The sequence below is a fragment of the Mauremys reevesii genome, unplaced genomic scaffold (assembly GCF_016161935.1).
Source record: "Mauremys reevesii isolate NIE-2019 unplaced genomic scaffold, ASM1616193v1 Contig79, whole genome shotgun sequence".
In the NCBI taxonomy this organism is placed as follows: domain Eukaryota; kingdom Metazoa; phylum Chordata; order Testudines; family Geoemydidae; genus Mauremys; species Mauremys reevesii.
Window position 1 is genome coordinate 37,117 of NW_024100894.1, and position 17,143 is coordinate 54,259.

General features: G+C 51.5%; 1 protein-coding gene across 1 annotated transcript in view; it reads left to right on the forward strand.

Annotated features, from left to right (window-relative positions):
• The first annotated feature begins 381 nt into the window (after positions 1 to 381).
• LOC120394799 (butyrophilin subfamily 1 member A1-like) overlaps positions 382 to 17,143 on the forward strand; it is a 28,020-nt gene continuing 11,258 nt past the window's right edge. The window contains 3 exon segments of the mRNA XM_039518948.1: positions 382 to 724; positions 7,245 to 7,526; positions 9,360 to 9,476. Coding sequence (XP_039374882.1) covers positions 478 to 724; positions 7,245 to 7,526; positions 9,360 to 9,476 — 646 coding nt within the window. The 5' untranslated portion in view covers positions 382 to 477.

Genomic DNA, 17,143 nt, shown 5'->3' on the forward strand with positions numbered 1-17,143 from the left:
CTGGGTTAGACCAAGTCCCAGAACCCCAAGAGAACAAAGATGTTTGGTATAAAAGCTGGATTTGAAGGACCAGAGGCCCGAGATCTTGGGCTGCAAAGTGACAGGACCTGTTAACCAAGAGGACAAACCCTTAGAGAAAGGTTTGGAAAGACTTTGGAACCTACCAGAGAGTCCCATGTGCCAGATGAGAATTTTTTGGGACAAGTGTAACATGTTCAGACCTTTTATTGGTTTATGCTCTGTCAAGCTTTTGTCTTTAAATGGTCTTTCACTTCTAACGCAGGGTGCTCTCTTACTGTGTGTCTTACTGCTGAATTAATGCCAAACCTCAGCCCCTCGCCAATTTAATTTCCTTTTTTCATTGTACATTTCACAGCACAATTCACAGTGACTGGACCTAACCATCCAATCGCTGCCTCCCTAGATGGGGAGGCCGTCCTGTCCTGCCACCTCTCCCCCAGGATAAGCGCTGAGAACATGGAGGTGAGATGGTTCCGATCCCAGTTCTCTGCAATCGTGCACCTGTACCGTTATGGGCAGGATCAGTATGGACAGCAGATGCCGGAATATCGAGGAAGAACTGAGCTCTTGAAAGACGACATCACCAATGGGAGAGTTTCCCTGAGAATACATGATATCCGGCCCTCCGATGATGGACAGTATACGTGTTTTTTTAAATCCAACATGTCTTATGAAGAAGCTTTATTAGAACTGCAGGTGGCAGGTCAGTAACTTGTTCTGACGTTTAACGTCTTCAACAGGGTAATAAGTGGAGTCAGAAGGTTTATTGTGAGATTACACATTTTTTTTCATTATCGTGGGTCAGCAGCACTGCTCTGGATAAGGTTGATTCTAGTTTGCTGTTTAATATCAATTTTTTGTAAGTTCTCCAAAACCCATACTCAGATTGTCTTGAAAATTGCTGTAATTCATTGGTCTCTGGGGTGGGGCTAGTGGCCCAAATTTGAGGGCATTGGAGCAAGGGGTTAATGAGACACACTAACTCCCTTAAACAGTCAAGTGACATTAACATGTTGTGGTTATTACAATTATTTTGTGCACACAAGGGGAAACAATGGCTGATCCTCCCCAAACTGATGCCATCAGCTGGGACTGATCTCCGCTCATGTCTGGCCCCTTCAGGGTTACAGTGGTTGATACACAGGGCCCTGTAGTCCAGAGCCTGGTCTAAGAGTGGGAGAACTGAGGAATTCCCTGCCCCCAGGACTGGTAGAGGCAGGAGGCCTGACCCCTGAAGTTGCTGTCAGAGAGACCAGCAAGGGGACACAGGTGCAGCTAGTTCTGTAACGATGACATGAGGTTTAGGCCAGGTGTAGTGAACACCTGGGTCTACATTCAAACACTGAGCCTACTCCACACAAACCACCCCCAACTTGCAAAATGTTATCGCCTTGTCACCCTTGCCCTGTGGGTGTGGATTTCTTCTGGGACATTGCCTTCACTTACCCCTCACCAAGAGCTGGTGATCACTGGCATATCTGACACCAGGCTGCTGACAATCCCCACAGCAATGAGTCTGAGCCCTGCTACTGACAGAGCCCTCACTGCTCAGTTCTGAAATGAGTCATGATTGATCCCTCAAGATACACCTGCACCTCTCCTGATGTCACTGTGACAGCTCTGCCAGTAAACTCTAAATAATCCCTCCACTGGTCATTACAGCTACACCGAACATAGTGGATGCAGCTTTAGTGCATGCAACCAATTCCCAGTGGTTATTATGAGCTCCAAAGGCACAGAGTTAAGGTTGTTTGGGTGTTTACCTTCCCAATGGATTTCCTCATTTTAGAGGTCTGAGTATTGCTGAACTCAGCGTTCTGGAAGTGCATGAGATAGTACAGAGTAAAGGTTGCCTGGAGGTAACTAAGGCTACATCTATACTACAGCCAGGATCAACAGAGTGGAGATTGATGCATCGGCAGTCGATTTAGCGGGTCTAGTGAAAACGCCAAATTGACCGCAGATCACTCTCCAGTCAACTCATGTACTCTACCCTCTATGAGAAGAGAAAAGGTAAGTCAGTGGGAGACTGAATAATAATAAATATTATTCATGTAGCTGGAGTTGCACCTAAAGTCGACTTACGCAATAGTATAGACCTACCCTAAGTTTTTTGTCAGTGAATGGACATGAGGAAGGATTACAGGAAGGTGCCACTGTTTGTGCTGTGCTCCACTGATTTGAATTGCAGCATGTATCTGCCTGCAGTGCAGCTGCATTCCCTGTGTTCAGTGTAGCTGTACTGACCAGTGGAGAGAGTAGTGGGAACAGGGTCTCAGAGCTGCCACTGTGATATGGAAGGGCAGGAGATAGTATCACCAGGCAGCCTGAACTCTGTGCTAGCCAAAGTTTTGTCAGTGAATTTTCTAGTTGTGTTGTTTGTTTTTTTTAACAGAAAGAGAAATGTTTGTTGTAGGAGCTAGTGGCCATTTACGTGGTTGTAGTTCTCACCTAGGTTTGCAGCAGGGCCGCCCAGAGGATTCCGGGGGCCCGGGGTCTTAAGCGGTGGGGGGCCCCTTCCATTCCGGGACACGCCGCCAAAGTGCCCCGAAGACCCGCGGTGGGGGGGGTCCCCGCCGCGGGCCTTCGGGGCACTTAGGCTGTGGGTCCCGGAACAGAAGGGGCCGGGCCCCCGGACCCGCCTGCGCCGGCTGCCGGCGCGGTCCGGCTTCTCCCCCGCCCCGGGCCGGCGGTCCCGCTCCCCACCCCGCCCGGCCGGGCCCGCCCCGCGGGTCCCGCTCCCGCCCTGGCCCGGCCCGGTGGGTCCCGCCTCGCCCCGCCCGGCCGGCCGGCCCGGCCCGGCGGGTCCCGCTCCCGCCCGGCCCAGCCCCGGCGGGTCCCGCTCCCAGCCCGGCCCGCCGGGCGGGTCCCGCCTCCCGCGGCCCGGCCCGACCTCTTACCCGGCGCGTCTCCAGCGGGGCCTGAGCTGGTCCCGCTCAGAGCCGTGGTGAGGGCGGGCTGTGAGCTCCACGCCGAGCGGAGGCTGCCCCGCCCCTCCCACAGGGCTCGGATCGGGGCGGGGCTCAGGGGCTCGGCAGGAGACTTGGCGCTTGATGCGCCGAGGCTCCAGGAGAGGGGCGGAGGCGGGAGCCTCCGCTCTTCTCTTGGGGGCCCCTGCGGGTCCCGCCCCGCCCAGCCCAGCCCAGCCCGCCCCGGCGGGTCCCGCTCCCCCGCCCGGCCCGGCCGGGCCCCGGCGGGTCCCGCTCTGCCCCCGGCCCGGCCTGGCCCGGCCCCCGCGGTCCCGGCCCCGCCCCGCCCCGCCCCGCCCGGCCCAGCCCGGTCCCGGCGGGTCCCGCTCCCGCCCCACCCGCCCCAGCCCGGTCCCGCGGGTCCGCTCCCCGCCCCGCCCGCCCCAGCCCGGTCCCGGCTGTTCCCATCTTCTCTTCCATCCCCATCACCTCCCAGCGAGTGTTTGCAGGTATAATTTATTTTCTTTTCAAATATAGTTTCAGCACCTTCTGAATTATCTCAAAAGGAAAACAAAATCAAAACAAAAAACCCACCCACCTCGAAATAGGCCTTGTCTACACTGCCAACTTTTGTTGACAAAAGTTACCGTGACAATCAAAAAGCATCATTATAATGTAGCCCTTCTGCCAGCTGGAGTGGGCAGCAAGAAGGGCTGGGTTCAATATCCAGGGGGTTCCTTTTCGACAATATAAACAAAACCGGCTTGAGCCCCACCCAGTAATGTGGGAAAATTTCACTCTACCCTCTTGGCGCTTCTAAGAGGCAATTCTTCCCCTCTCGCAAGCACAAAGTCTGAGATAGAAATAGTTTCTTTAATAAAAGTAACCTAGCATTAATCTGAGAGAGCAGCACAAGCGATATTCATTAACTCAAAAGCATCAGCAAGTCACTCTCCGCAGAGTGTGCTGGGCAGTGTCCTTTGCTTCAGGTTCTTGAATCCAACAACCAAGTTCTTGTAGTGTGCCCCTCATTTAACCACCACTCGCAGTTGTTGTGCCTGGTCAGCACAGACTCAGAGTTCATAGGTACATCTTTGTGCATGCTGCTCTTGCCATGAGCAGAGCGGTGGTGGGGGAAATGCATCCGCGGGCCACCTGGCTGCTGCTCCTACCAGCCGTCCCCACCAGCCGCCTGCCTGCTGGTCCCACCGTCCTGCTTACTGCACCCATTGGCCACCTCTGCGGACCACCTGCCCACTGCTTCTGTTGGCCAACTGCTCCCTGCTCCCACCTGCCCACTACTCCTGCCGGCCGCCTGCTCTCTGCTCCCACCAGCCGGATTAAGATCATTCAGATTAAGATCATTTTATTTCAGTTTAGCTCATCAGTAAAAGTGTGATCTGGGGCAGAAGGCAATACCTTAACCCTGCATTTCTTTGGTATCTAATGTCTGTATTTTGTGGGTGTGAGTGTGGGTGTGTTTCCTGGCTCTCAGTGAAGTCCAGTTTTCTGCTGCCAGCTTCTGTGCTCTGGAAGGGTACAAGCAGGGGCAGCTCTAGGCACCAGCTAAACAAGCTGGTGCCTAGGGCAGCAAAATGTAGGGGGTGGCATAAGGCTGGGGCCCCAGCTCATCCCGCCGCTGCGAGCCGAGGAGCAGCCCGTCTCCTGCAGCCGGGGCAGGGCCGCGCTACCGGCTCCGCTTGGGGGAGAGGGGGGGCCCCTTACCGGTAGCGTGGACCCGCCTGGCTGCAGAAGACGGGCCACTCCTCCTCCACTTGTTCGCGCCCGGGTCCTAAACAGCGCTGCAGCCGCCTGGCTCCGGGAGGGCTGAGCTCTTCCCCGCTCAGAGCCGCGTGGTCAGGGGGAGGGGCTGTGAGCTCCGGGCCGAGCGGCTCCTCCCCTTACCACGCGGCTCAGAGCGGGGAAGAGCTCAGCCCCCTCCGAAGCCAGGCGGCTGCAGCGCTGTGCAGGGCTGCTTCTCGAGGGGCGCGGTGAGCCGGGGGTGAGCAGCCGGGGCCGGGGGGTTGGCTAAGGGGCCGGGAGTCCCGGAGACACTCTGGGGGCCGGGAGGGGGCACGGGGGCTGTGGGGGGCGGTCAGGGGCCAGGAAGGAGGGGTTGGATGGGGGTCTCAGGGAGGCGGTTGTCAGGCACCCCCTGACCCCATTACCCCCCAGGCCCAGCCCTGACCCCCAGCTCCGAGCCCAGCCCCTCTGATCCGGACACCCCCCTGACCCTAGTCCCCCCACAGCCCTGACCCCCAGCTCCGAGCCCAGCCCCTCTGATCCGGACACCCCCCTCACCCCCCTTACCACGCGGCTCTGAGCGGGGAAGAGCTCAGTCCCCTCCAGAGCCAGGCGGCTGCAGCGCTGTGCAGGGCCGCTTCTCGAGGCGCGCAGTGAGCCGGGGGTAAGCAGCTGGGGCCACGGAGTTGGCTAAGGGGCAGGGAGTCCCGGGGACACTCAGGGGGCACGGAGCGGGCACAGGTTCTGTGGGTGGGGCAGTCAGGGGCCAGGGAAGGGGGGGTTGGATTGGGGGGGTCTCAGGGAGGTGGTTGTCAGGCACCTCCCAACCCCATTACCCCCCAGGCCCAGCCCTGACCCCCAGCTCCAAGCCCAGCCCCTCTGAGGTGGGCACCCCCAGCCCCATCCCCTCACAGCCCTGACCCCAGCTCCGAGCCCAGCCCCTCTGATCCAGACACCCCTGACCCTATTCCCCCACAGCCCTGACCCCAGCTCCAAGCCCAACCCCTCTGATCCAGACACCCCTGACCCCATTCTCCCCACAGCCCTGACCCCAGCTCTGAGCCCAGCTCCTCTGAGCTGGACACCCCTGACCCCATTCCCCCACAGCCCTGACCCCCAGCTCTGAGCCCAGTCCCTCTGATCTGGACACAACCCCGACCCCATCCCCCACAGCCCTGACCCTCATCTCCAAGCCCAGCCCCTTTGAGCTGGGCACCCTCCAACCCCATCCCCCCCACCCCAGACCCCCAGCTCTGAGGCAAGCCCCTCTGAGCCAGACAACCTCTGACCCCATCTCCTCACAGTCCTGAGCCCAGCCCCTGTGAGCCGGGCACCCCCCAGAGCCCAGCTCCCCACCCAGCCCTGGGCAACAGCAGCACCACCTCCAGGCAGTGACAGCCCATTGGCACCAACCATCACCATCACCCAGCAACAGCCCATTATGTAATTGCAAATGTTTACAGACCAGTAAAGCATTTAATGTTTTTAAATAATGTATTTGGTGTATTTTCAAATTATTACAAATTAATTTTCACTAGTTATTTTTTACATTTCCAAATACATGTTACTATAGTATTGCAACTTTTTTAATGGAAGGGGCCCCCAAAATTGCTTTGCCCCTCTGGGCAGCCCTACTCAGTGTGTGTGAGGAGCCAGGGAGGGAGGGAAACGGGGTCTCCTGGAGCCGAGCCCGGGCTGCGATGGTGGCGAGGGGCTCCTGGAGTGTGTGAGGAGGTGAGCGGCCGGCTGGGTTCGTCGGTGCTGAGCAGGTAGCCGCGCAGCCGGAGATCCTCGCCTTCCCTCCTGCCGGGGCTGGGCCAGGGCACCATGAGGCTGAAGAGCAGCAGGTCCAGGGGGCTCTCCAGGTCCTCGGCCGCCAGCATGTCGGGGGTGAGGGCGGTGAGCGCGAACGGATCCACCTTGGCCACCAGCAGTGCTGCGAAGCCCAGGGAGGGGGCTGTGTTCTTTGCGCCACCCCGTAGCCGCGCTGCCACCTGGAAGTACTCCCGCTCCGCGCCGCCCAGCAGCTTCACCCGCATGGGGACAGAGTCACAGCTGGGCCAGGGCTCGGCTGCAGTGTGCTGGTAGCGGATCCCACATTTGCGGGGGGAGCCCAGTGCTGGGGCAACAGGGGGTGTGAGTGGGGGGCACTGGTGGGCTGGGGGGGCTCATGTCTGGGGGCGGGCAGCCAAAATTTTTTTTGCTTGGGGCGGCAAAAAACCTAGAGCCGGCCCTAATATGGAGACTCTTAAATGATTTGGAAATGGCTTATATTAATGTAGCTTGAGTTGATTCCTTCTTGATTTAAGAGTGTCCACACAGGGGTTCACACTGGTTTAAAAAAAAAACACTTTAACAAAACTGGAGCAAGTTTGTGCATAGAACAGCCCTGACATTAAGATTAATTCTATCAAATTGGAATCTGACCAGATTAACTGACCAGCTGCACTTGTGGACTCACATTCAGTTCTCAGTTTAATAGGAAATGGCTTTTGATAACAGAGTAATAAAACATTTGACTCATTACTGGGCACTGTAGGATTATCACAAGTTCATTTATTTCTTCTGTAGGTTTGGGCTCTGCTCCTGCCATCTCTGTGGAGGGACATCAGGACGGAGGGATTCGGGTGGTGTGTCGATCAGCCGGATGGTACCCACAGCCCGAGGCTCTGTGGAGAGATCCTCAGGGGCAGGTCTTACCATCAGCCTCTGAAAAAATATCCCCAGAGGCCAATGGCCTGTTTCAAGCAGAGATTGCCATTGTTCTAACTGAAGAGTCCAACCAGAAAGTGTCCTGCTGTGTCAGGAACCCCCGGCTCAACCAGGAGAGAGAGTCAGAGATTTCCATAGCAGGTCAGTGCCCGTCCCAGCCGCACATGGATAGACTGAGATGCTGCAGACATGAGCAGAGAGTATTTATCATTGTGTCTCCTGTTTATTGGCCTGAACCTTCCATGTGCTGAGCACGTCTTGTAAAGTTCTGAATAACCTCAATTCTCCTTGGGTATGTCTACACTGCAATTCAAAACCCTCTGGTGACCCAGGCCAGCTGGCTCAGGCTAAGGGCCTCAGACTAAGGGCCTGTTAAATTGTGGTATAGATGTCTGAGCTTGGGCTGGACCCTGCAACATGCACTAAAAATTCCATGCTGTGCTTTGATCTACCCCACTTTAAAATGGGAACAGATCAAAGTGCGTCAGGGAACTTTTAGTGCAGTTCAGCAGGGTGCACACAGCCAGTTAGTGCACAGCAGGCCAGTGCACAGTGGATTTACACCCCAGCCGGCCACGCACTAACTGTACCTATAGATGAGCCACCGTAGAACAAGGTGGGTGAGTTGTGCCTGCTGCCTTCGGGAGACACCTGCCTCTCTGTTCTGGGGTTCTTGTGTATTCAGATTCTGGATTTTAAGAGATAAAGTCATGATGCACTGCAGCCTTCCAGCAGGACTATTTATGCTTATATCTCACTCTGTGTGTGTGTGTGTGTGTGTGTGTGTGTGTGTGTGCACGCACACGCTGTGAACATCACAATTCTCTGTGGGGGTGGGGGAGGGAATTCTCCTTTGTTCTCAGTGAGAGTTTTGGGTGCTAAATATTTATGAAAATCTGGGTAATAAAGTCACTTTTCCTGACTAGCACAAGAGAGCCCTGAATATGGCCTGAGCTTTCCTACTTAGATTACATCTGAAAATACCAGCAATAAAAGTTCAGGGCCAGAATATGCAGAATGAATATTTCATCACTATAATAGTAAGAACGTTGTATTTGTAACTATAATAGTAAGAATGTTGTATTTGTAAAGCACTATTTGTCTGAGGTCTCATAGTGCTAGACTGCTGGTTAGTCTATGATATGTCCAGTATTACCTGATTGTTATGTACACAGCACACACGGAGAGTTAGAAACAAAACATAAAAACTGTTCCTGAAAGGCTACAATGTCACACTGCTTTATTTCTAAGGACCCAGAACTCTAACATGCCACAGCCAAATACAGAGAGAGACAAAGCAGGCTGCTCCCTAAGGCAGAACTGAACCCACCCTGCTCTAGGCTGGCTCTTTGCAGACTGACTGCAGAGGACCCAGATGTACGCTCCCTACAGAGCCCCCTAGCCTGCAAGTAGGACCAGGAATCCCCTCAGGATTTCAAGTGTCAGCTTGTAATTTTTACAGTTTTCAATACACCGCACTAATAACTTAGCAAGAACCCTCTAGTCAGCCATTGCTCCTAGCCCAGGGAAGGGGACTCTGGAGGAATTATGACTCTGAATCTCCAGGCTCAACTTTTGTTTTTATTAAAATCCTGCATTAACATATTTTGGGCCAGATTCTTTCATATGGCTGAGGAGAGTCGGGGGTGTCAGGAAGCTGGTCACAACTCTCTGATTCTAAGGGCTACTCTGCACTGGCTGCAGCTTGGTGATCACTTAGAGCAACTTAGGGAATGCCTGAATGTATGTCAGTGGGGGATAGGAGCAGCATAATGGAGCTGCACCCTACCCACAACATACCCCCTCCCAGTAATTAACCATGTTCAGTGGGCTCTCACTGGTTTAATAATAAAGCGCAAAGCAGCCATATTCCCCTGTGAGATTCTTTTAACTAGTCACAGAGTCATCACTGTCACAGTGTCCTGTCTTCATTCTGCGCGTTTGCTCCTAAGTCAATGGCACTTTTTCTTGCAGAGCTGTTTTTCCCACGAGTCAATCCCTGGATGGTGGCTCTGAGTGTGATCCTGGCTCTCCTGGCTGTTCTCATTCTCCTGGCCTGTTACTACTGCTGTAGGTAGCACAGAGCAAAAGGTTAAGTAACAAGAGGTGGGAACTTGGTGAGAGAGAGACAGAGATTAAAAAAAAATGAGGAGTCTTTGTGGCATCTTAGAGACTAACAAATGTATTTGAGCATAAGCTTTCGTGGACTAGAACCCATTTCATCAGATGCATGGAGTGAAAATACAGGAGCAGGTATAAATACACAGCACATGAAAAGATGGGAGTTGCCTTACCAGGTGGGGGTGTCAATCTAATGAGACAATTCAATTAACAGTAGGATTCCAAGAGAGGAAAAATCACTTTTGTGGTGGTAATGAGAGTGGCCCATTTCAAACAGTTGACAAGAAGGTGTGAGTAACAGTTGGGGGAAATTAGGTTTTGTAATGACCCATCCACTCTCAGTCTTTATTCAGGCCTAATCTGATGGTGTCCAGTTTGCAAATTAATTCCAGTTCTGCAGTTTCTCTTTGGAGTCTGTTTCTGAAGGTTTTTTTGTTGTAGAATTGCCACTTTTAGGTCTGTTATTGAGTGACCAGAGAGATCGAAGTGTTCTCCTATTGGTTTTTTAATGTTATAATTCCTGATGTCAGATTTGTGTCCATTTATAAATAAATGAACAAAGATCCCCCTCCGACATCCAAACTCCATCCTGGAGCCTGCACCCGGAACCTTCTCCTGCACCCCAACCCCCTGTCCCATCCGTGACCCCACCCCAGGGCCCAGATCTCCAGCTGGAGCCTACACCCCAACTCCCTGCCCAGCCCTCAGCTGCCTCCTGCACTCCAAACCCCTTTGCCCCAGCCTGGAGCCCTCTCCTGCACCCAAAACCTCCCATCCCAATCCCACAGTGCCAGACAGAACCTTCACGTCCTCCCACACCTCAACCCCCTCCCCAACCTGGAGCCCCATCCCACACTCTGAACCCCTCATTTCTTGCACCACTCCAGAGCCTAGGGGAAGCCCTGAGCCTCTGCGCTCTGCCCCCTGCCTGTGGGGCTGTGTGGCCCCCGACTATTTTTTTCTGTGGGTCAGTGGCCCCTGATAGAAAAAGGATCCCCAGCCCTGCTTTAACAGATACGTTATATGGGTTGAGTAATGTTTAGGATACAGGGATTAACTAATTTTAAGTTGTATGTAAAGTTTGTGTATGTGCCCGGAGAGAGCTATGCTGGGCGCATTTCCAAACACTAAACAATCAGAACAATTAACTGTGACTGTCTTGTTCCCTGGGCCTTTCAGAGAATTCTCCGCACTAGCTACGCTGGTGAGCTGTGGCTAGGATTCTGTAATAACACAAACACACTCAGGATTTGCACAGCTGGTCTGAAACGCTACTCACACTGGGCACAAGATGCTCTAGCTCAGGCTGTGCTCAGCAGTGATAGTGACCTGAGCATCCAGCTTTGCTGGGACAACCCATTCTTTGCTGGGAAACCCACTATCTACCACTATCCCCCCTAGGGGGAGCTCTTCCCTGTTATTCCTAGGACCAAGGGCAGACACCATCCACAAGATCAGGATCTGGCCTAGGATGGAGCCAGCAAGACCCTGTTCCTTATCCAGCCCAGGTCAAAGTCCCATTCCCATCGTTCTCTTCCCTCCCCCATCCCCACAGTCGGGAGCTGGGGCCATTCAAGGGATGGGCACAGAGGACAGCAGACAGGGAACTCAATAAACAGAGACCTTTCTTCCCACAACAGCCATATCTGATGTGAGTGGGTCTAGGACTCAAGCAGCAGGGTCGGCTGCTACGACCCATAGAGGCCACAGCCTGTGGGGACAGGCTGAACCACTCATTGTTGCAGTCCAGTCCCAGGCAGCAGGGACACAGAGGGCAGAGGTCTCCACAGACAGACCTATCTGTGTGACCCATTTGTCCGGCTCTTTGTTTCTCTGTCTCATAACTACAGCGGAGCTGCATTAAACAGTAATAGGAACTTCACCATAAATGGATAGAAATTTCATGCTCTAATAAAAATATAACATTAGGGATCTATTATCGAGCACCTGACCAGGACAGTAATAGTGATGATGAAATGCTAAGGGAATTTAGAGAGGCTATCAAAATTAAGAACCCAATAATAGTGGGGGATTTCAATTATCCCCATATTGACTGGGAACATTTCACTTCAGGACGAAATGCAGAGATAAAATTTCTCAATACTTTAAATGACTGCTTCATGGAGCAGCTGGTACGGGAACCCACAAGGGGAGAGGCAACTCTAGATTTAATCCTGAGTGGAGCACAGGAGCTGGTCCAAGAGGTAACTATAGCAGGACCACTTGGAAATAGTGACCATAATACAATAGCATTCAACATCCCTGTGAGGGGAAGAACACCTCAACTGCCCAACACTGTGTCATTTAATTTCAAAAGGGGGAACTATACAAAAATGGGGGGGTTAGTTAGACAAAAGTTAAAAGGTACAGTGACTAAAGTGAAATCCCTGCAAGTTGCGTGGGCCCTTCTTAAAGACACCATAATAGAGGCCCAAATTCAATGTATACCCCAAATTAAGAAAAACAGTAAAAGAACTAAAAAAGAGCCACTGTGGCTTAACAACCATGTAAAAGAAGCAGTGAGAGATAAAAACACTTCCTTTAAAATGTGGAAGTCAAATCCTAGTGAGGCAAATAGAAAGGAGCACAAACACTGCCAACTTAAGTGCAAGAGTGTAATAAGAAAAGCGAAAGAGGAGTTTGAAGAACAGCTAGCCAAAAACTCCAAAGGTAATAACAAAATGTTTTTTAAGTACATCAGAAGCAGGAAGCCTGCTAAACAACCAGTGGGGCCCCTTGACGATTGAAATACAAAAGGAGCGCTTAAAGACGATAAAGTCATTGCGGAGAAACTAAATGGATTCTTTGCTTCAGTCTTCACGGCTGAGGATGTTAGGGAGATTCCCAAACCTGAGCTGGCTTTTGTAGGTGACAAATCTGAGGAACTGTCACAGATTGAAGTGTCACTAGAGGAGGTTTTGAAATTAATTGATAAACTCAACATTAACAAGTCACCGGGACCAGATGGCATTCACCCAAGAGTTCTGAAAGAACTCCTATGAGAAGTTGTGGAACTATTAACTAAGGTTTGTAACCTGTCCTTTAAATCGGCATCGGTACCCAATGACTGGAAGTTAGCGAATGTAACGCCAATATTTAAAAAGGGCTCTAGAGGTGATCCCGGCAATTATAGATCGGTAAGTCTAACATCGGTACCGGGCAAATTAGTCGAAACAATAGTTAAAAATAAAATTGTCAGACACATAGAACAACACAAACTGTTGAGCAATAGTCAACATGGTTTCTGTAAAGGGAAATCGTGTTTTACTAATCTATTAGAGTTCTTTGAAGGGGTCAACAAACATGTGGACAAGCGGGATCCGGTGGACATAGTGTACATAGATTTCCAGAAAGCCTTTGACAAGTTCCCTCACCAAAGGCTCTTACGTAAATTAAGCTGTCATGGGATAAAAGGGAAGGTCCTTTCATGGATTGAGAACTGGTTAAAGGACAGGGAACAAAGGGTAGGAATTAATGGTAAATTCTCAGAATGGAGAGGGGTAACTAGTGGTGTTCCCCAAGGGTCAGTCCTAGGACCAATCCTATTCAATTTATTCATAAATGATCTGGAGAAAGGGGTAAACAGTGAGGTGGCAAAGTTTGCAGATGATACTAAACTGCTCAAGATAGTTAAGACCAAAGCAGATTGTGAAGAACTTCAAAAAGATCTCACAAAACTAAGTGATTGGACAACAAAATGGCAAATGAAATTTAATGTGGATAAATGTAAAGTAATGCACATTGGAAAAAATAACCCCAACTATACATACAACATGATGGGGGCTAATTTAGCTACAACGAGTCAGGAAAAAGATCTTGGAGTCATCGTGGATAGTTCTCTGAAGATGTCCACGCAGTGTGCAGAGGCGGTCAAAAAAGCAAACAGGATGTTAGGAATCATTAAAAAGGGGATAGAAAATAAGACTGAGAATATATTATTGCCCTTATATAAATCCATGGTATGCCCACATCTCAAATACTGTGTACAGATGTGGTCTCCTCACCTCAAAAAAGATATTCTAGCACTAGAAAAGGTTCAGAAAAGGGCAACTGAAATGATTAGGGGTTTAGAGAGGGTCCCATACGAGGAAAGATTAAAGAGGCTAGGACTCTTCAGCTTGGAAAAGAGAAGACTAAGGGGGGATATGATAGAGGTATATAAAATCATGAGTGATGTTGAATAAGTGAATAAAGGAAAGTTATTTACTTATTCCCATAATACAAGAACTAGGGGTCACCAAATGAAATTAATAGGCAGCAGGTTTAAAACAAATAAAAGGAAGTTCTTCTTCACACAGCGCACAGTCAACTTGTGGAACTCCTTACCTGAGGAGGTTGTGAAGGCTAGGACTATAACAATGTTTAAAAGGGGACTGGATAAATTCATGGTGGCTAAATCCATAAATGGCTATTAGCTAGGATGGGTAAGAATAGTGTCCCTAGCCTCTGTTCGTCAGAGGCTGGAGATGGATGGCAGGAGAGAGATCACTTGATCATTGCCTGTTAGGTTCACTCCCTCTGCGACACCTGGCATTGGCCACTGTTGGTAGACAGATACTGGGCTAGATGGACCTTTGGTCTGACGCGGTACGGCCGTTCTTATGTTCTTATGTTCATGTGATGGAATGAAATCCAAACTCTCGCCCTTTTCTCTCTCTGTGTCTCACTGACACAGATGAGCTGTGAAGGGGAAGGGGCTGAGCAGCTCTGTCTAGGAGCCCACATGGGCCAGGCTAATTGCTGAAGACCAGAGGTGAAAGCAAGCCGGTCCTCAGCTGGGATTTAAAGGGCTCAAAGCTCCTCGCGGCTGTGGGCAGCCCAGAGCCCTTTGAATCCCGGCCGTGGCTCTGGTGGCTGGGCTGGGGCCAGGATTTAAGGGGCTTGGGGCTTCCCTCAGCGGCAGGAGCTCTGGGCCCTTTAAATCCCTGCCCCAGCCCCGCAAAGCTCGGGGTACCCCCTGGTGGCCAGAGCCCCGGGCCCTTTAATTTGCCCCTGAGCCCTGGGGGGCTCCCAGCCACCTCTGCAGCTGGGAGTCCCTGGTTGATTTGAAGGCCTTGGGTCTCCCAGCCACAGCTGGTGCCCCAGGGCCTTGAAATCTTGAGGCCACGACCCTTCCGGATGAGGCCACGCCCCCCTCAGGACTCCAGCAGTACCGGTAAGTCCTGTAAGTTACTTTCACCCCTGCTGGAGACTATAAGACTTGTCCAGTATTTAACAGGATCTCTCACTTGGGATCGCCCCTTCCACAGCCATGTAAAGAGGGAAGGGGCAGGATTTCACCCTCAGTGACCATGTGCTGTGTGTTTATGTGCATGTGTTTGCTCTCGTATCCAGGAGGCATTTTGTATTGGGGAAGGGGAGGGAAAGGGAAATGTATCTCCTCTCTCCCTTCCTGGTTTAGCATAAAAGTGGTCGCTCTGTATTTGGATGGACGAATTGAATTCACTGTTCCTCACCCCAGCAACCTTTGATGACAGGTAGCTGCCCCACTGCCTTCTGCCCAAGTATCTGCCATTGCCCCACTGCCTCCCTCCCTCCTCAGTATCAGTCCTTGCATCCAGCTGTGAGGGAGAAGCACAGAAGTTGGATGTTTCTGTTAAAATGATCACCAGTGAAATAATTGCAAATGGTGACAATTACATTGTCACCCACCAGGCTTTAATGTCAGCATCCCAGCCCCACTTGATAAGTATGAGCAGCAGACAGCACTTCCTGCAGACTCAGACAGATCTCACTGGGCTGGTGCACCCAGCTTGCTTGCTTACACCCAGGTCACTTATTCAATGCTATCTTCAAACCCAGAAAGGCTGGACACATTTTAATAAATGGAGGGTGAGATTTTCACCCACACTTCAACCCCTTTATGGTCAGTAAAAGGACCAAAACAGCATAACTGGGCTCCAGAAGGCTTGGATCCAGCTAGGGGAGGATTCCTCCAGTGCAAGCAGTGCAGAGAACAGCTGCAGGCTGCCCTCTGAGGACCCACTTACAAGCCCTGCTGTAGGGGTGTAGGGAAGATGGGGCTGGGAACAAGAGGGGGGTGTCGGGGCAGGGCCACAGCGCACGGTGCTGCAGAGATCCTGGGCTGTGCTGCTGCCCATATGCGCCCAGGGACAGACTGCTGTAACTAAAGGCACAAGCTAAGCCAGAAAAACTCACTCTTATTATGGAATAAGTGTATCATATGGAGCATTATGCTGGTATAACATGAGTGGTTTAAATGCCCAGCTTATTTTATACTGGTATAATCCTTCTGCCCCTCTGAGTTGGCAGCAACAAGGGCCGGGTTCAATATCCAGGGGTTCCATTTCAATAACACAATACGAAACCGGCTCGAGCCCCCACCCAGTGACCTGGGACAATTACAAACCATCCCCCTGGGTGCATTTAAGAGACAATACTTCCCCTCTTGCAAGCATGGAGTCTGAGTGTAGCAAAATCCTTTTAATAAAGGAGGGAAACAACGCAGCATCATGTTAGGGAAACACCACAAACAGGATTCATAACATAAACCATGAGCAAAAGACCCACCAAGTAAGTTTTGGCAATGTCCATTTCCACTTAGGATCTTAAGTCCAATCACCCCAAAGTCCAGCAACCCAAAAATCTCTGTCCCTGGTCAGTGCCACCCCAGAGTTCAAAAGTTTATCTGCAGAATTTTACCCCCCAAGCCTGGGTGGAAATGGAGGGGGCACACAGGGTATTAAGGGGCACCTTACATGGTCTGAGGCTGACTGTCCCACCTCTCCATAGAGTTCTGCTGCAGCCCTCACCACAAACGGCTCCACTCCACCAGTCACTCTGCTCCTCCAGCTGAGCCGTGAGCCGCGTCAGCCATCCCTACAAACCACTCAGCTCACTGTTCCACAGACCACTCCAATCATATTGTCATTTCAGCTTGTAGTAGGGGAGTCCCTGTGTTGGTACACCATTAGCCCAAAGCAAATTCAGCTCAGCAGTTGCTAGCTAAACTCTTAATAGAATCAAAATGAGCTCTGCTATTCAGCATTTGAGAGAAGAAACACAATTAGGGTTCCAGGTCCTATCAGAACACCCATATCAATTCCCCAACCTCTCTCAATTCACTGGGTTTTGGAACCCATGTCCCTTGCCTAACAGGTGCTACTTATTTGATGGTGAGACCCTCTGTCATGAAACAGTTTCATAGTCCTTCATTCACATAATCAGAGTAACAACACCTTATTCCTCCTGCCCCAATAACAGAGAAATTGGGGATCCCACAACTGTCAAAGTGACCATTTTGGGCTGCCATGGGCTCATGCTAGGCAGGATGGGTGTGCCTATGCAAACAAGATCAGCCCCTGAAATTCTTTTCCACACTCCCATAGTTCACCACCAGATGTCAGGGTAGAGCTCATCCTGACTCTGCTTACACTGGTGTTACTTTGCCCTGCAGACAAGCCCTGAGCTACAGCGGGGGCTGCTTTGGCATCCAGAGCACCCAGCGTCAGGAGGATACGGGGCAGCGCTTAAAGCTGCCTGAGCCCTCAAGTGCCCCTGGGCTGCAGGTTCTGAGCACAGAATCTCACCCTGAGAGTTTAGATCACATTGAGCAAAGCTCTTCACAGAGGGGTCCACAGTGATGCCCAGGTCTTTTTCCTGAGTATTTTAAAGCC